The 18,398-nt window shown below is 43.0% G+C and overlaps 9 protein-coding genes across 9 annotated transcripts; 5 read left to right on the top strand and 4 right to left on the bottom strand.

The window, feature by feature from the left end:
• Positions 1-463: 463 nt before the first annotated feature.
• EAE98_009419 (uncharacterized protein) lies at positions 464-2,098 on the bottom strand (the record flags this gene model as incomplete). Its single annotated transcript, XM_038957040.1, has 2 exons — positions 464-1,243; positions 2,069-2,098. 2 exons carry the CDS (start codon positions 2,096-2,098, stop codon positions 464-466), a joined length of 810 nt encoding a protein of 269 aa, XP_038806513.1.
• Positions 2,099-2,526: 428 nt separating this feature from the next.
• EAE98_009418 (uncharacterized protein) lies at positions 2,527-3,496 on the top strand (the record flags this gene model as incomplete). Its single annotated transcript, XM_038957039.1, has 4 exons — positions 2,527-2,776; positions 2,849-2,941; positions 3,008-3,126; positions 3,185-3,496. The coding sequence occupies 4 exons, from the start codon at positions 2,527-2,529 to the stop codon at positions 3,494-3,496; spliced, it is 774 nt and encodes a 257-aa protein (XP_038806512.1).
• Positions 3,497-4,103: 607 nt separating this feature from the next.
• EAE98_009417 (uncharacterized protein) lies at positions 4,104-5,153 on the top strand (the record flags this gene model as incomplete). The annotated part of the gene is made up of 2 exons (XM_038957038.1): positions 4,104-4,790; positions 5,004-5,153. The coding sequence occupies 2 exons, from the start codon at positions 4,104-4,106 to the stop codon at positions 5,151-5,153; spliced, it is 837 nt and encodes a 278-aa protein (XP_038806511.1).
• Positions 5,154-6,279: 1,126 nt separating this feature from the next.
• Positions 6,280-6,772, top strand: EAE98_009416 (uncharacterized protein; the record flags this gene model as incomplete). Its single annotated transcript, XM_038957037.1, has 2 exons — positions 6,280-6,364; positions 6,417-6,772. 2 exons carry the CDS (start codon positions 6,280-6,282, stop codon positions 6,770-6,772), a joined length of 441 nt encoding a protein of 146 aa, XP_038806510.1.
• A 465-nt stretch (positions 6,773-7,237) lies between these two features.
• EAE98_009415 (uncharacterized protein) lies at positions 7,238-8,845 on the bottom strand (the record flags this gene model as incomplete). Its single annotated transcript, XM_038957036.1, has 2 exons — positions 7,238-8,375; positions 8,472-8,845. 2 exons carry the CDS (start codon positions 8,843-8,845, stop codon positions 7,238-7,240), a joined length of 1,512 nt encoding a protein of 503 aa, XP_038806509.1.
• Positions 8,846-9,383: 538 nt separating this feature from the next.
• Positions 9,384-11,027, top strand: EAE98_009414 (uncharacterized protein; the record flags this gene model as incomplete). Its single annotated transcript, XM_038957035.1, has 1 exon — positions 9,384-11,027. The coding sequence occupies one exon, from the start codon at positions 9,384-9,386 to the stop codon at positions 11,025-11,027; it is 1,644 nt and encodes a 547-aa protein (XP_038806508.1).
• Positions 11,028-11,199: 172 nt separating this feature from the next.
• Positions 11,200-12,623, bottom strand: EAE98_009413 (uncharacterized protein; the record flags this gene model as incomplete). The annotated part of the gene is made up of 2 exons (XM_038957034.1): positions 11,200-12,503; positions 12,587-12,623. The coding sequence occupies 2 exons, from the start codon at positions 12,621-12,623 to the stop codon at positions 11,200-11,202; spliced, it is 1,341 nt and encodes a 446-aa protein (XP_038806507.1).
• Positions 12,624-14,686: 2,063 nt separating this feature from the next.
• On the top strand, positions 14,687-16,456 carry EAE98_009412 (uncharacterized protein; the record flags this gene model as incomplete). Its single annotated transcript, XM_038957033.1, has 1 exon — positions 14,687-16,456. The coding sequence occupies one exon, from the start codon at positions 14,687-14,689 to the stop codon at positions 16,454-16,456; it is 1,770 nt and encodes a 589-aa protein (XP_038806506.1).
• A 79-nt stretch (positions 16,457-16,535) lies between these two features.
• EAE98_009411 (uncharacterized protein) lies at positions 16,536-17,628 on the bottom strand (the record flags this gene model as incomplete). Its single annotated transcript, XM_038957032.1, has 3 exons — positions 16,536-17,114; positions 17,193-17,374; positions 17,463-17,628. 3 exons carry the CDS (start codon positions 17,626-17,628, stop codon positions 16,671-16,673), a joined length of 792 nt encoding a protein of 263 aa, XP_038806505.1. The 3' UTR covers positions 16,536-16,670.
• Between the last annotated feature and the right edge of the window lie 770 nt (positions 17,629-18,398).

Here is an 18,398-nt window from a genome sequence, read left to right as displayed (position 1 = left end):
TGATCATTCTGTAACTCTCAGGTAGTGATATCGCATTTTTTTCCCTCGTGATGATAGTTTTAGATGCCCAGCATCAGCATGACATTGCTCAAGTTTCGAGCCTTTGTTTACCTTGCGGACTGCAGATCGAAGTAGTTGGAAGAGTCTTCTACGAATTTGAGTCGATCTTCGATGAACTCGAGCCTTTCGCCAATCTCATCAATCCCTCCACGAAATCTGTATGACTCAGATGTTTAAGGAATTCTTCATCAGACGTACCCTCCAAAGGCGTTACTTCGTGAATTGAACTTTCTATCTTCTTCGCTTCAATTCTTGCTTTCAATTCATTTTCCAATTTCAAAATACTCCGTTGAATGTCCCGCATGGTTTTATACCCAGATGGATATTCCTACTTCCGCAGTGCTTTCTCGAGAATCTCCAAGGATTGTAAATCTTTCTCGCATATATGCTTCAGGCGTTGTTCTCATATCAACCGTTTCTGCTTTGTTCTCAACAACAATTCCTGTCTCATGATGTTTTTGGCCTTCAGTTGAATTCTAAGCTCTAATATGACTTTGTCAATTGAATCGTCATCTCCAAAATGAGTTGTAATCATATTCTCCCTTATCCATCTTCGACCCATGGTCGACATGCCAACAATATGATCGACTATGCCCTCCAAACTATCGTTTCCAGCTTTGAGTTGTGGCCAAGGCATGCGCAAATCCCCTTCCAACGAGAGTTTGGTGAAGAATTCGTTCACAACCACAATTCCAAATCCACTTCTCTTGGCTGACCTCAACATGTACCGAAACCCTGCATCATCTGTGACTAGAATTAACCAAACAAAAGGATTAGGTTCCTTCTCTAACTGTGTCATCTTCCACTTCTTCCACGCGCGTCGTAGAGCTGCATCTGCTTCTTGGAGAGCTGTACCCACGCTTTCAATGTGGACGCCAGCTTCTATTAATCTTGTACCACTTTCAGAGAATGTGAGATGAGTACCAAAAGCTGTTATATTAATAAGCTCCCCGAAATGCCCAGCGAACTTCTTCAACGAAGTTACCACGTCGTCATAAGACGGAGAAGTTCTTTTGTTATCGGCATCCCATAGAACTACGACCGAATTCTGCCTTGATATAGAGGCGTTTTCTTGATCCTTAGATAAAGCTTCCGTGTCGGCCAATGCAAAGATCTGATCCGGCTTGAATTTTGACTTCAGTCTCCTTTGACGTGGTGGCCCGCAGACTTGAGCTTTATCACCCTGTTTTTAATTAAACTTTTCCCTTGATTCGGCACGGAGGTGTTCTTATCACTTCTATCCAGCCTTGAATTTGAATAAAATTCAGGGCATGCAGTCTTTGATCCAAAATTTATAGTTGTGACCTTTGGCTCTGGAAAATCCACTCGACGTCTGCGTATGTCAATGTGAGATAATGAACCCACGTCCAAATTTAACTTCGAATCCGGGGAACTTGATATACTATCAGAAAAAGATGAGAGATACAAAGCCTCTTTTGGATTTATTAGCTCCAAAGATTTGTTGGAAACTTCTTCAGAATTGAAAGCATCATAGCATCTCTTCTTCTGATAAACTGACAACGTTCACATCTTCCCAAAAGCGCGGATGGATGAACACTTCTCAGACGTGGTGAGCCACCATGCAGAATAGAATTTGAGGATATATCCTTAGCAAGTGTCCTGAAGAATGCTGAGTCCAGACGACATTTTGATAAATTGCTGTTGGTCTCACCACGATTATCGAACCTCGGGTACAACAAACAGAAGAATGGTTTGGTGTTGGGAAGCAGAGAGGCGTGGATTTGGTTTCTGGGACTCAATTGAGGAATCATTGCTCATCTCATGACCGTTAGACTTTCCTATCTCTTTGACTCTGTGTCACGGAGTCTTTTCTGCTGTGACCTTTATGATATCAAGATTCCCGTAAAGAAAATGTGGCGCTGAGATTCCGAGAAAGAGGAATACCCCGGATTTCGGCGCGGCCGCTAGGTTTATGTTCACATTACGTGATACATATGATCTAGCTACCTTGGTAGTTTTGCATCTTTGACAGACACATTGGGTTTACATTTTCTTCACCACCCTCTAATCGTGCCATTGGAACAGAAATGTTTCCTAACTTTCATGAAATCAAATTTCAAATTGAGAACTACTTGGCCATGCTACTTCTAAGTCGAGTGATTTAGGCTTTAGGAACTCCTGTTGTTATACGTGTCGTACACTGCATGCAACTAGAGATTTGATGGCCTCGAGGCTTGTCGATGTGTATCCTTGAGATGTCACATTGCATGATTGAGCAGCCAAGGCATTCTTATGCAAACTTTTTCCTCCTCACTGCAGTGCGACGAAATTCATGGTGTTTAGACATCCGAAGCGAAGATATTGATCTCGAAAATGAAGAAAAGGCTGGAAAAGCTTCTTTCTTATTTTTTTTTCAATATCCGAGTGGTTTCTCTCAATTTGGTGAAAACCGAAAACTCCATGTCTTCATTGTCAAAGAAGTACACAAAACCAAAAAATTTCATCATGCCTGAAGTTCACTCATACGAATCTAGCAATAGCAGAACTTCTCTACCATACCATTCACTTTTGAATCCGAAAATAGAGAATAATGAAGGACCATACCTACGAGATGGCGATGCGGCTGCTTTGCGGCGAAAGTTTCTGTATGGAGTAGCTTTTGGGCTTCTCAGTGGATTGTCCATAATTCTGGTTATCTATGCCACATTTTCATACATTTCTAATTGGATTGTACCACAGACATTCCCTCCAGATTGTAGGTTAGGGATAGAAACTTCCTCTTGAAAGATTACGGTCGCTTTACATATCACGTACTCATTTTGAGCAGTTCCATCACATCCAGTCATGTTTGAAGAAGACGAAAGATATGCAGCTGCTTCTAGTCCAGAAACCGATTCAGCATGGGATAGTTTAATGCCAGGTAAATTCACCCTCAGAAGTTTTCCGGTCAATATATCTTCAACAAAAGCTAATTTAATGTCACCAGCTGGACGAGGTTTCATTCTTGTCGAAAACCCCGAGAAATATGGTCTTCGACCAGGATTACCATCAGCAAATGGGCCAGATCGATATTCGGTTTCTGTATTCCACCAACTCCACTGTCTGGTAATATCATTTTCTCCTTGCTCTAAAATCCATCCAGATCACGATCTAACACCCACAGGGCATGATCCGCGAATCCTACAACTCGGTTCTCATGGGAGTTCGCCCGCACATCCACGGCGATGAAAATCTCTCAGACTCAGCGGCTCAAGAATCGGAAAAAGAACACACATCCCACTGCTTCGATTATTTACGACAAGCAATGATGTGTTCTGCAGATATGACTATCGAATGGGCAATGGAGATGCCGGATGGGAAACCTCCGTTTACAGTTGATGGGTGGGGTATCACTCATATGTGTAGAGATTGGAAACATGTTTTGAAGTGGATGGGAGAGCATAGGAGTCCGGTCAATAGTTCGGGGATTGCGTAAGGGCTTGGGAGACGACGATGGGCTATACATTGCTATGGATTGGAGTTTATATGTTCGACGGATTCTTTTAATTTATTTTCACTTGCATCATGAATACCAATCCATAATTTACTTTACATCTGAAATTCACGATAATCATGAGCAAACCTTCCACTACCTCAACGATCCATCGCCTCAATCGCCTTCATCGCTAATCATCTCAATTCCGAAAACAGCTCTACAAATAGTGGGGTACATATCACTTCCTCCACAACAGCTCCAAGATCTTGCAGTGTCTAACAAGTACAGCTAACTACCGTCCTACAAGCAAATACCGAGTAGGGATCACTTGCATATCTCACACACCCGAAAAAGGTAGTCCAGCAATTTATCCGAAGGGCAGGTGCCAAGACATTCATCGCTTGGCATTCGGGGACTAGAGTTTTATAGGAAGGTGACATGTACTGATAGCGGACCCTAGTATTTCTTCACAGATATACATAATCGAAAAATGATAGAGTGCTGGATTTCCATTTACTATTGCAGTTTTACGCTGCATCGCAAATTTGAGAGAGAAATCCAAACACTATGAAATAAGACAGACAAAAGACAAAAGAGGTCGAAAAAAATGTTGACACCCCGCTCCACCTCTACGAAACAATCTTCATCCCTCCTCATCTCCTTCCTCTTCCTAATAATCATCCTCACAACTCTTATATATTTTCTTCAAACATCCTCTGTATCCTTTGTCTCTCCCCCCTCTTCATCTAATTCACATACCTCCCCATCATCTTCATCCACACCCTCTATTCCGGAATCCCTCAACCCCTCATCACCTCTCTCTAAAACTGTTATATTCTCCGAACATTCGACATATGAAAACCTCTCTCATGAATACGATCATCTTTGGGATGAATTACTTCCACAAAATGGAGGATTTTTGAGGGTTAATGACGAAGATATAAAGTCAAATGGGCAAGAAAATACGGAAGGAAAGAAAGGAGAAGTGCAAAAGGGGAAGAAACATAAATATGGAATAACTATGTTTCATTCTCTCCACTGCTTGGGAATCATGAGGGGAGGAGTACAGGAATTGTTCAGGGAGATGGAGGAGTTGAAGATGGAAGTTGCGGAGTTGAAGATGGGAAAGATGGAAGATGATGAAGAGATGGAAGGCGATGAAGAGAGGGAGAGCAAGATGAGGAGGGAACAGAAGAAAAGAGCAGGAGGGGGTCATGGGCATGGTCATGATTTTGGTCACATGGAACATGGGGATCCACTACATTGGTTGCATTGTTTTGATTATTTGAGACAGGTATGTACAGTTCTCATTCACAATCTTCTTGACTTCTTTGGGGACTTTGGAAACAAATCTGGAGGTCATGTATTTGATTAGCGGAGAAATTCCACGGATGTTTGTATGGGAGTATAATTGCTAGCGGATGGAACGAAGTAGGATATCATGGGATATAATATCTTTCTATAAAAGACTGAAGAACCTAGCACTGACTTCACACCAAAATTCTAGACAGTACTATGCACGGCTGATGGAACACTTGAGCCGCCAAAAGCTGATTCAAAAGGGAAGGAAAATGTCGACGGGATGATGGAGAGGCAATGCAAGGACCCTGAAGAGCTGTGGAAGTTGAGCGTTGAGTCTTTTGAGGCAACTAGTTAGATGGTGGATAATCTATTTCTATCCATGTTCTCGTTATTTGCACTCTCACGACCTTTGAAAGCAAGATACTTTGATTACGGAATTTAATCGCAAATCTGCACACTTGAAGATGATCAACCATCCATTCTAATACCTCTTGTAGCATCATTGAGGAATATCTTGACAATTTTTAGCAACGCGTGAATAGTGGTTTAATAAGCGATTCCGATTTGTGAATCCAATGTCAAGTAAAAAGAACATTTTTTGCAATTACTCCCTTACCCCTTGAACATCGGGAAACTAAAAGGGATACGCATAGTCTCCACAAACGTTTAAAAGAGGTTGGAACGAGAAAGTCCTCCCCGAAAACGACCCGAAAGCTCTCTTAGAAACAAGTGATGCTGTAGAGCAGATCTAAAGTATCATAATCGCTTCTGTTGTGCAATACTTAGTTAACATCATGCACATCTAACATGCATTTACACCACATCTCACGCACCACAATATGTATGGCCGTTTTCTCACCGCTGCCAAAGTGGCTCCATACCTATGTTCCAGAGTTCACAATTATTTACTCGGCCAGACCATCGTGTGATTACCGGCTTGTCTAGACTCGGCGAATGAAGTGGTTGTAACCTTATTCCACCATTCATCTGGTCGATTCCCTCATAAATACAGATGCCCAATTTGATGAATGACTTTGAATACTGCTATGTCCGGAGGAACGGCAATGCAAGTCGACTTCTCTGTTAACAAGAGAAAAGTAAAAGTGCGAACAACACGCTAGATGGCAATTCATTGGACGATGAGAGAATCGGGTCTTGTGATATCCTTCATACCCCTCTGTATATTGTGCGAGGTGATAAGTGTACCCCTCACTCAAGCAGTTAAGCAACCCGATGAGACTCTTGACACCAGTTCCGACACCGTGAGGATAGAAAACAAGACCGGGAATGAACTACTACCGGACTAGATGGACTGTGTAAGGATCATATATCAGAGCATTTGCTATATAAACCCGTCTCATCTGTCAGCCAGCAAAACTATCAAAAAGGTCAGCTAGGTCAAGAAAACCTCAGAATAAGCAGCCTTATCGAAGAACACCCGTCCATACAAAACGACCTCACACCACAAATTCGCCACCATCATGCATTTCCAATCCCTTTGTTTTGCATCAGCCACGCTGGTTATCGCCATCATGGCAGCCCCAATCATTGAATCCAGCTCACTTGGTATGCCTACCGCCCATCCTATATCTCTATTCCACTGACATCGATGTGACAGCCGCACGTGAAGCTGGTGTTCCTCGGGGTTTCTTCAATAACAATGATGTAGGATCAGAGGTGAAGCGAGGATTTTTCAACAATGCAGATGCATCAGATGCTTCAAAGGAGAAGAGAGGATTTTTCAACAACAACGATGCAGGGTCAGATGTGAAACGAGGATTCTTCAACAATGCAGATGCCTCAGGTGCTTCAAAGGAGAAGCGGGGATTCTTCAACAACAACGACGTGTCGGATTCCTCAAAGGCCAAGAGAGGATTCTTCAACAACGGGGTCTCAACGGCGGAAGTTTCAAAACGCGACGAGGAGGTGGATGATGATGGATATTATTACACATATACAGATAGTAGCAAGTAAAGTAACATAAATTCATTGACTGCTCAGTCGGAAGTGGACGATATGAGGGAATAAGGGGTTTTATTGCCGTGGGAATCAGGGTGGTTTTGTTGGGCGGACTCAAGGACGCACGCGACCGTGTTAATACAGCATTGGATCTTGTCTATTTTCAACAAATGACAATTCTTATTTCTTTCTTCGTGTGGAAATGGATCACCCTCAATCGTGACAATGACACATGTATCTCGTTGATGATCAAATGTTCGCGAAATAATAAGGGGGAAGTAGCGATTAATTTAGTGATGTTGAGCAACAAAGACTCATATTCATAGACGTAGGATGAATACTCATAATTCATCAAATTGATATACAGAGTTGAGAGGCTAATAGTCTAAACATGAGATGAGCTTAACTGTACGCCTTTCTCCCTTTTCCCAAACACCTTTACATCCATCCCTTTCAAATATACAGTTAAAAACTTCGGCATCAAGAAGTTTTTGCTGCAAGCGGTGACATCCGGCTTGCGAACTTCACCTTAGCAGCTTGTGGACTTTGTGATGCTAACTTTCGTCTCAAAATAGCCATGGTTCTTTTGGGGATCCAGACTCGACTACCCAAAACGACGACCCCAGTCAATAATGCCAGACTTCCAGCTTGATGGGCAGAAGCAAGTGGAGTGGGTACCAAGTATATCAGAGTGCTAATTCCCAAAGTAACTTGCAACATCAAAAGATGAACTACACCAAGCATTCCTTTTGCTCCACTTTTTGGGAGAGCAGCTTTGACTCTAGGGTTGAAGCGTGAATATGCCCAGAGGGCGAGAATAGCAGTGAACGAAGTGGTTGCTAGTATACGGTGGTCCAACTGCACTGTTGATGGATTCTCGAGCATATTACGCCACCACAAATCACTACGATCCGGTTGTCTGGAATAGAATTCGGAGAATAGTTCGGACTTTGGTGGCGCGAAACCCTTGCCCATTCGAGGGAATTCGTTATAAATAAGGCCAGCATCAAGACCCGCAACCAATCCACCGGACATAGCTGTTGTGAAGACGAGGAGAGCAAGACCAGCAACGGATTTACGGAATACTGATAGTGAGGACGAAGATAGACGAAGGAGATGAGCATGCGCCTGAGCGGGTGTAGAGTTAAATAAAAGTTTGCGATCGCGAAGAATTGAGAGACCGTTCCAAAGCATTGCAGTGTAACAGATGAAAGCAGTACCGAGATGTGTGGTAAGCCTGTATTGAGAAACGCGGGGATGAGAGCCGGGGGCGAAAAGATCGTCCTTCAATCCTGACTTAACCATCCACCAACCAATAGCTCCCTGAAAGCCAATGAGTCCCGATATTCCCAATAAACGAAGAGCCATAGGCTTTGAGACTTTACGACGGGCGACGAAGTAGACCGCAGGGACAACAAAGGAGAGTCCAATAAATCGTCCCCATAATCGATGAAACCACTCCATAAAATATATCTTTTTGAATTCTGCCATAGTCATATGTGGATTGAGAAGCTTGAATTCAGGCGAGGCTCGATACAAGTTGAATTCACTCTCCCAGTCTGCGGCAGAGAGAGGTGGAAGAGATCCAGTGACAGGTTTCCATTCTGTGATACTAAGACTTGAGGGGAATCAGCAAAACGCTCTAGGTTGATTGCATTGGCAGACCAGAAGAAACGACAAGACAGATGAAAGGATCTTCGTCATATACACTTACCCAGACTCTGTCAACCGCGTGAGACCTCCGAATACAACGATTCCAAATACACTTGCAGCACTTCCTAATAGCCAATAACCCACTGATTTTGAACTTGTTTCCGGAAATCTGCTTCGCGATGATTCTTTGTTTATTGCTTGACTTGATTTGCTCAATGATTCAGCCAGCGAACTCAACGGAGAGGCTCCATTGGCAGATTCAGTAATCGTAGTTATATTACTATTGAACCGTATTGAGCGGGAAGATATGGATTTGGCGGGGAACTTTGTTTGTCGCAATGTAGGACGAGGTTGTTTTAAACACTGATGACATATAAAGAAGTCCCTAGATAACCTAGGAGTAACCTTTCGCAGTCCTGGTAATATTGAAGCCATTGATCAAAAATTGAGGCGAAGAACACAAAAAGAGAGAAAAGATAGTGGCATGTTTTTGGAAATATATTTACCTCATTATTAGTAACCTTGACTCAATCTCGCTCCAGATCTCGAATAATTGTGGATTACCTCAGCCATCGAGAGATAATTATGGTCACGTGAATTGGCGAAACCGTTTTCTCCGTTCCAAAAGTTTGGCGGGTGAACCATTCGAGTAGTCATCAATACCAAGCACAATAGATCGACAGCAAGGGTTCAGATCAATTGAATCCGATTAATCCGAATTGATCATTTTAATTTGACACCAGATTCGCATATCCTGAGTACGACAACAACGGCGACGACGTCTCCAATTTTAATGAAAGGGGAGGCATTTGTGTCGTGTCGTGTCTATAAGTGTAACATAGAATCCGAACAGTCTCAATGAATTATATTTGTATATTTCATTGACATTACACACATATATTTGACACTTCACTCTTTTACCCAAGGCATGCAACAACTGTTCTCTCCTTTTATTTAATGCTTAATTAATACCATGTTCTCAGCTCGCAACACCGATACCCCAAACCCATTTCGACCCGCGCTCCAATACCTTATCAATCCTGCGAATTCAAATTTACCGCGAACTCGTTCGAATCATCGAAAAGGTTATTCAATCAGTAGTTTGGACTCAGATGGGGAGAGCGACGACAAGATGTCTTCTCGAAATGCAACGACTTCATCTGAACTTCATCCATCCATCCCGCTCATAAATATATCTAGAAGTCCTTCTCCTTATCGCCCAAGAGCTGCCTCGGGTCCCGACCCGACATCAGATAGCGACGAAGAATACGATAATTGGGGCACATCATCCAGGCGGCCTATTCTTTCCGGGGTAGAACCAAAATACACAGGTTGGCGATATGCGCTCTACAGTGGAGGACTGGGTCAATTTCTCTTCAACACAACACTAGGCTGGCGGTTTTATGTCGGAGTTCTAGTATTTTGGCTAGGCGGTTGTGGCATAGGTCTGACTGTCATGAACAGAATAGTTCTTTGGAGTGGGTACCTACAAGAAAATTACACTTCATATACTAAGCTTATGATCTTATTAGCCGGAGTTTATAAGTTTCCCTGGCCTTTAACGACTACATTCATCGAATTGTTGATTACCCACGGATTTTTATGGCTTTCGGCATTCCTTACAAGATTAGCAAGTCCAGTGTGTATCACTGCTGGCGTGTCGAGTGCGGTTGCGCCAAGTACACCTTTACATAATTCAAACTTACCAGGGTTTAGAGGAGAGGGAAAGAAACAAGGGTTACTTTCGACTCTGGGAAGGTTGTCATCTGCAGGTTCCGGAGGTATTGCTGGTGGTGGGCTGTTCGAATTTGACTATGCTATCGCTCGGCAAGTCTTGCCCCTCGCCATTATTTTTGTGGTGAAACTTATATTGAGCAATATCTCTTTCGCTTACGCCGAACTTTCCATATATGTCATGGCTAGGATTGGAATTATTCCATTCTCTCTACTATTCACTACGATCCTTGGACAACAACAGCATTCTGCATCCACTATTTCATCAGCTTTGATTGCTACTCTGTTTCTACTACTAGGCACGATGAAGGCTGGTCTTCGTGCTCCATGGGAAAGTATAGTTGCTGGAGTCTTTTCGTCCATTTTTGTTGCGTTATATCCTGTTCAGATCCAACGTACATATAAAGCGCTTGTCGCTCAACTTGTTCCTCAAGGTGATCTCATAGGAGGTTTTGCTTCCACTAACGGCCCATCCGACTTCTCTGGTTCTCGCGAAGAAAATCGAGCATACTGGCGTCTGCTACACTATACATCCCTTCTCTCCATCCTCATTTTCATTCCTATTCTCCTCTTGTCTGGTGAACTGCCAGACGTCTATCGCAATTGCTATTTCCTGGATGTATTCTTTCATTGGTTGATGGTTCTTTGTGGCGGCACTGGATCATGGGCAGTATTTTGGTGCACAATCGCATTGACTAGAGCAACTGGTCCCCTTACGACAAGCTTTTTGTTTGTGCCAAGAGCTGCATTCTTACTGCCAATCATGGCTGGTTTCAAGCTGCCAGCTTCCAATTGGATTGGTTTTGGTATGTGTTGGGCTAGTTGTGCTTGGTTTCTAATCGGACGGGTGAGAGAAGGGAGATCCATTGAAAGATTGAGGTGACGAAATTATTTCCAAGTAACCTCACATGATTTATTGTATAAGTGCGGGTCATGGGAGTTGGATAGATGTCAGTGTAAATTAACGAGAAGTTTCATAGAATTTATATTCAAGGCCTTGTGTCTGCAATGATTCAACTATTCGGAAAGCCCTCAGCAAAGCAGTGTTGCGCCATTCAATCCTGAGCTGCAGCGTCCATGAGAGCTTTCACGGTGGCATTAGTAGCATTTTTAATTGCTCCCAGCAGGACATGCGAGGTAGAATCAACAAATGCAACAGCGGTGGCATTTGCGGTACTGTTCTCTCCCCCCCCTAGTCCCTCTGCCGAGCATATTCCTTTCCCATGACAACTCGAAAATCGGGCCACAGGCGAACTCGCAAAGAACCAAAACCATATCCAAGCGATAAGTGGCGTTAAAACACTTCTTAAACGATGAAACCTCAATTGATTTAACACCTCGGTCAACCGAACGTCTGGAATCTCTTCCACATCATGATATCTGATGTCACGAACCCCCATCTTACCCAGCAATATAAAATCAAATAGGACAAACATCTCCCAGGAAAGTAAGAGTATGAAACTGTTTAGCAGCGCCATCGTCGAAGGGCGGCCAAATAAGTAGGCCTGGTCATCTTCAAGAAGAACAATAAGGTATACGGTTGTAACGATGAGTATAAAAGCGAGAAACATGTGGAAGAGTGCTATGTCATTGGGATTTTGAAGTTCTTTTATCGTGGCTCGTATACTGGCATTGCGTCTTGCATCGTCTTGCTCGACGGATGGATTCATAGGATCCAATGAATCTAAATGTGCAGCTGCTTGAGATGCAGTCTCGGCTTCGTGGTTCGCATCTGCCCCCTCGCCAGATGCGGCACCGTGATCAATTTCTGTCTTGGCTGAAATCTGGTGTATCGATTGGGAATCAGATTCTGTAGCAAACTCGGCTGTAGATGTAGGTGTGAGCTGAAGAGAGGATGAATCTTCACTGTCTTGTTGATACGGATCTTCGATGTTATTAAAATCACCATTGCCTGTTACTGAACCCTGGTTCTCGATTTCGGTGCTAAAGTTGATAGAACTAGATTGAGGTCGAGATTTGAACACAAATTCAGACTCAAATCCCTCTTCTCCACCGGATTCAGGTGCAATGATGGATCTACGTTCCTTCAATGATTTCTGAAGTTTGCTCTTTTGTTCGCCTTTGTCCCCTACTGGCATCATGGAATCTGTTTCAGATTCGGGTTCGACATCGGCGTCAGAATCCCCATCAAAAATAACATCGGTATCGCTTGGTGGTGGGCGGCGAATTCTCTCATATTTACCATTTCCATTTTCCTCGTCTTTGTTCTCAACTTTGGTCTTCTCTGCATCGGTAATCGAAGATGAGGTGTCAAGATTTGATGTTTGAGTATCCTTCGCAAGTGCTGCAAGATTCAACGGGCTAGCCTCGATTGAAACATCAGGTGCATTGGTTATGGCTTGTTTGGGTGTTAGTCATTTTATCTTTATATTGTGAGGGACGATTTGTTCTAGGGAATGAATGTGAAAGGGAATTACTTACGAGTATATTGAGAATGACTGCTGTTATGGTCCGTCATGATCACTACGTATTCTTCTTCGAACTGATGATTCTTTTGAAGCAACAATTATTTCCTTTATCTTTTCTTATGGAAGAAACATGAAACGTGGTTTCTAGAAATAGGATTGAACCTACTGAGAACTTATAGAAGTTCTTATCTTCGCTTGAGAGCCGGAAGCGTCATAGTATAAGACTAAAATCACACTAACATTCACCAAGTACTTGACAAGTTGGAAATGGTGATTATGAAATCAGAGTAGTCTGTTTCTAGTGTAGCCACCGAACTAACTTGTGCTGATAGTTCTTGGAATTTGGCTAACCCAAATTAGAGTTGGTGATTTGCAAGATCGAGGTTTTTTCTGAGGCGGGGTGCTCTTTGAAGCTCATGTAGGTGGAATTGCTTCTCTATAAGATGCAATGGCACAGTGTATCGGGAAGCTTCTCTGATTCCTAGGCTCCTCAAACAGCTAATTCGGCACTTTATTTCACATTCCACCTTCTTCATGTCTTCAATCTCAGCCCCGCCATTTGTCCGATGCCAAGCTTCACGCTAATACTACCGGCCTCGGGCTGAACTTCTAGCTTAACGGTTGCTAGATGAGTTCATCCAGCCTACTGGCCCCACCGACATTTCTAGTAAGGTCACGAGGTTTTGAAATTCGTCCCCGCTTACTCATTCGAGGCTAAAATTATATCAATGGAATATTTGGTTTTATCAAGAAATCTTCTTTAGCGGGCTCAGTGAACTTTGATCCGAAATTGGAAAAAAGATAGAGAGCCAAATATCACCGAAGGGAAAAGATACCAAGGCCTCATGGGAGACACAAGATCTAAGAAAACTATTGTATATGCTCACCGAAGACCTGATTAGTAAATTCAGTTGAGCGTGGAGAAAATGCATGAATCCTAAATTTCGATCCTGAGGAAAGGCTTCTACGCGTGCGCCTACATCCACATTAGCAAATCTCACCGGAAGCCGCTGTCTTGTTCTCGATCAACACTTTGCGACTCGATACGTCTTAGCTGGTGTAGAGAGGCTAGAATAAATCAGTTACATCACTTCTATTGTATTTCTGACATGGATATAAGATTCTCGAAAATAGATTGGATATGGGAGTTGAAACAAGAAGAGATAAATTGAGAAGTGCTCGGCCGACATGAAGTTCTATGGTTGGTAGAACATGAGAAAACTTACAGGCATACAAAAATCTTCTGAGATCGAGATTTATCATCCCTGTTGCTTGACTGAAGAATCGGAAACCAGAATCTATGTTGCAAAACAATGCAAAGTTCAGCATTAGTTGCTTTTTTCTCCTTTACCCACATCGCTTCCCCAGCGGAAGGCTCTTGTGCCTCCCGGTGTAAACTTTCGGTTGAATGATTCGCTATTCGGAATTACTCCACGCGTTCCGGAACACAAGAATCCGATCAGCCTCTAAGTGCCTGGTTACCCGACATTTCAATTTCATGATTGCTTCTTTTCAAACCGTTCACAGATTCATCAGTGACCTATCAAATTACATCCTCAATATAGAGAGACATTGTGATCAACAATTTATCTTATGTTGTTTAGATTCTTCATTGTACGATTCTTTCATCGCACAGACATCGCGCTACCTCTGGCACCTAATTTGGCATCGTAACACCCGAGAAATCCTTTTCACGGTAACCTATAAAGCTCTATTATTTCTCGAGTTATCTTGACCACATACAGATATTCACACCGAGTCATGACATTTATTCTCATAAAGTCACATTTCACACATAATCACCATGCCATTATGCGCAAAGTGTATAAGATTTCGCACTTGGATCACTTCCAAGACGATAATCCAAGCTTCAAAGCCTCAGAATCAGTCAAGCTGGCCCATCTCATGGAATGGATGGGAACCCCATTTGCATCACCATAAAAATTTAGCCAGCCTCCGGCTTTCTGCTGATAAGAGCTGCCGGTTATGCCTGATGTTATTGAAATTCCTGAACGGCGATCATTACCTAAATCTTGAGTCCTGGCGCAAGTTCTCACTAAAGAATTCCCATGACTTGTATTTTAGCTTCAAGCTTCTTCGTGGGCGAAATGGGATGGTGATGTATGGAGGGCTCTGTTTGCAACTGTACGTGCAGGGGGATAAGCACAAGATCTGGCCTTTGAAACATCATCAAGCACCAGATCCATTGGCATCAAACACAGTTGAAATGGCAAGAGAATGGCTCAGAGAATGTGCGGAAAATCATGATGGATGTCGCGTACGATTCAATTCGAAGAGCCTCCCATCGAGGCTGATCGACGTTGGGTATTCCGATAAAAGCGGTGATTTCAGTGTGCCACATCTTATAGACACCCATGGATCTTTGCCTTCTGAGATGAAAACTGGGAACGATTGGCAGTACGTCACTTTGAGCCACTGCTGGGGAAAATCGACGCACTTGTCAACTAAGAAAAACACTTTGAATGAAAGGAAATACGCAATTCCGGTGAAAAGTTTAAACAAGACATATGCAGACGCTGTACGCGTAACTAGAGAACTGCAAATGCGATATTTGTGGATCGATTCGCTTTGCATTATCCAGGACTCCGATGAAGATTGGATTGAAGAATCGTCCAAAATGTGCTTCGTCTACAACAACGCTAAATTCAACATCGCCGCTGCAGCAGCGCTTGACGGAGATAGCGGCTTCTTACCCAAGAGATTGAGTGTTAAAATTGGCCATGTTCTTCGCTCAGACAGAAAGACTATAGCGAGATCTTTGTGGATTCGACCGTGTATTCAAACTGGAAACGCAAATGGAGAAGTGGGTATTTCTCTACCATGCCCACTTTTTGGCAGGGCATGGGTACTTCAAGAAAGTATTTTAGCGGCTCGGACGATGATATACTCACCTGTTGGCATGCACTTCCGATGTCGCATGAGCAAAAGATCCGATGAAGACCCAGTGAAAGATGCAGGAGATCTTGATATCTTTGTTGGTAGTAAGCTTGCTACCTTTCCTTTCCTAGCTCTGAACAAAGGACAAAAGCAATTTTATTCTCCCCGAGAAATAGACACCTGGTACCAACTGCTAGAGGTATATTCAGGAAAGCAAATATTGCATAGAAAGGACAAGCTCCCGGCAGTGGCTGGTTTGGCGTATCAGCTTGGATCAATAATAGGAGATACGTACCTTGCAGGCCTTTGGGCGCGCGATTTTCCGCAAGCCTTGTGCTGGCTGCCTCATCGACCCAGTTCTGGATGTGTTCGTCGCTCCAAATTGCCGGCTGATATTGAATATAGCGCCCCTTCATGGTCATGGGCATCGTGTCATACCCTATTCAGCTATGCTCCCGTGGCTTTCAAGAGCGCCAAACTGCTAACAGAAGATATACCACCCGGTTATTACTCTTGTCCAGATTACGAGAACACAGATATTTTGTGGGATGCAATGTTGGTAGGTGCCCACATGGACTTCGTTTCCAATCGCTATGGGCCAGTGAAAAGTGGATCAATCACTGTCAAAGGTCATCTTCTTAAAATCGATATTTCTTGCTTCGTAAGTCCATTTCGAGAAAACGTCGCGGTGTACAACGGTTTGGCATTGGGGACGTTTTACGCTGATGCAAAATTGGATTTAAGCAAAAAATACTGGGCCCTTCTGTTAGGATATGAGCGTCGCAAGACCACCATCAAATCTTGTAGTTCGACAAAAGAATGCACTTTGGTGCTGTTGAAGCCGATGAGAGATGGAATGGAGCGAAGAATCTGCCTGGGGTTGATTTTGATGAATTTCGGATGTGGCTCATTCAAACGTGTTGCATACTTCCAGAAGTTTGATGCAGTCTGGCCACCTGAGACCAGAGACGTCGTAATCTGGTAATCTGCGGAGGTTATATGAGAATTCTCATCATCGTTTTGAAGATAAGAATTTCTGTTCGCTGAGAGAGGTGAATGTGATGAGCGAGTTAAGTTGTAAGATTGTAGCTAAGATCAGTCTCTGAAATAATGAGCTCTTGTCTGTAATGCTAAGCATTTCTAATTAACCTTAAACCGTCGTACAATCGTATCAAGATAGTAAAGGTAGAACAAAGACTCTATTGCCCAACGTTTGTAAACCTCAAATAAGGCTTTACCTCTCTAACCTCTCCAAATTTCTTCCGCGCATCTTCCGTCTTGACTGTTGGTGGCACAATAACATCATCTCCTACCTGCCAGTCAATGGGTGTAGTGACACCTTTCTTATCTGCTGTCTGCAAGCTATCAATGACTCTCAGCACTTCCTTGGTATTTCGCCCACAGCTAGCTGGATACATCATTGTAAGTCTAATCTTTTTGGCAGGATCGATAACAAAGACGGAACGAATGGTGAATGCAATGCCTTTTTGATCAATGTTGGTCGTGTCTTGAGCGTCAAGCATATCGTAGAGATAAGCTACTTTGCGGTCCGCATCCGCGATGATGGGAAATTGCAGTGTGGTCCCAGAAACTTCGTTGATGTCTTTGATCCATTCTTTGTGGGAAGGGAGATGATCTGCGGACTATTTCAAACCAACCTAGAGATTAGCACGCAATATGCTGAATGGAGTTCCTATAAATGCCATAAAATGATAGCATACCAACCCAATCATGTTCACATCTCGCTTCTCAAATTCGTCCTTCAGTTTCGCAAAAGCACCAAGTTCGGTCGTGCAAACTGGAGTGAAGTCTGCAGGGTGGGAGAACAAGATTGTCCATTTGTTGCCGATAAACTTATGGAAATCAATAGGACCTTGGGTTGTTTCGGCTTGGAAGTTGGGTGCTGTGCGTGGGATAGTTGTTAACATAAAATTGAACCAAAGATAAAGTCCAGCTTTCTGAAAAGTATTTAGCAATTAACAAGACCATACCTTCGGAACCCAATCTCAATCGTGGTTGCTCAGGTAAAGTGTTTGTGGCCAGGAATCGTCGCGAAAGAGGGGCAACAACTTGAGCTCTGAAGGAGTTCTGAATAGGAGAAGCGCGGGGTAATGCACGAATTGTTCTTGGAACTACACGAGCAAACATGGTGGTCATCGTGATCCGGTTGAATAAAAAGGCAGCAGGTTTAACTTTCAAGGAAGTGAAGCTGTTGATGTGTGTTTGGACTCGATATAATAAGATGGCAACGGCGAACAGCTTGAATGATGTGTGACGTGATTACTTCAGGGGTAGGAAAGGCTAAAATGCAAGGCTAAGATAACCAGGATGTGGGGTAAGATTACTTTCTCTTCAACTCACGACCAAGGGGACATCACCAACTACAAACTTCATTCTATTTCAAGAATCTTTACAATGATGAAATGATTTTCTCTTGACTTTAAACACCAGAGCACCAGGAACACGCTCGAACTGGGTATCTATATTCAATCTACGTCCAATGGGTTAAGTTATCGTATGTACTTGATGCATATTGAGGTTTTCAGTGATTATTTTCAGAACATTATGTGTACAACGTTATATATATATATGTATCTGAGTATTGCATCCCTTGTCACGTAGGTATGAAGCCTTTCTTCTACATGGACTCCGAAGGAGATACTCTTAATAAATATTTCAGAAATTTGATGCTAGTGGCAACTTAATTTTTGGACAGAGCGTTCGTGAGTTCAAACTGGCGAGGAGCTGTTGTCACCCTTAAATTTTTGATCCTATGATGCCAATTCTACGTTCAAGAGAGAAGCTGGTTTTGTTTGTTTTTTTGTGCTACCTTGCTATCGTTGGAATCATACCCTTTGTTGCATCAGATGTAGATTGCAGTGCAAGCTACCGGAGGTCATTTTCTTGATCTATTGAAGATTAAACAG

This window comes from Botrytis deweyae (genome assembly GCF_014898535.1).
Source record: "Botrytis deweyae strain B1 chromosome Unknown BDEW_028, whole genome shotgun sequence".
NCBI lineage: Eukaryota > Fungi > Ascomycota > Leotiomycetes > Helotiales > Sclerotiniaceae > Botrytis > Botrytis deweyae.
The sequence above is the reverse complement of the archived record's forward strand: the minus strand, read 5'-3'. Positions and strand labels throughout refer to the sequence as shown.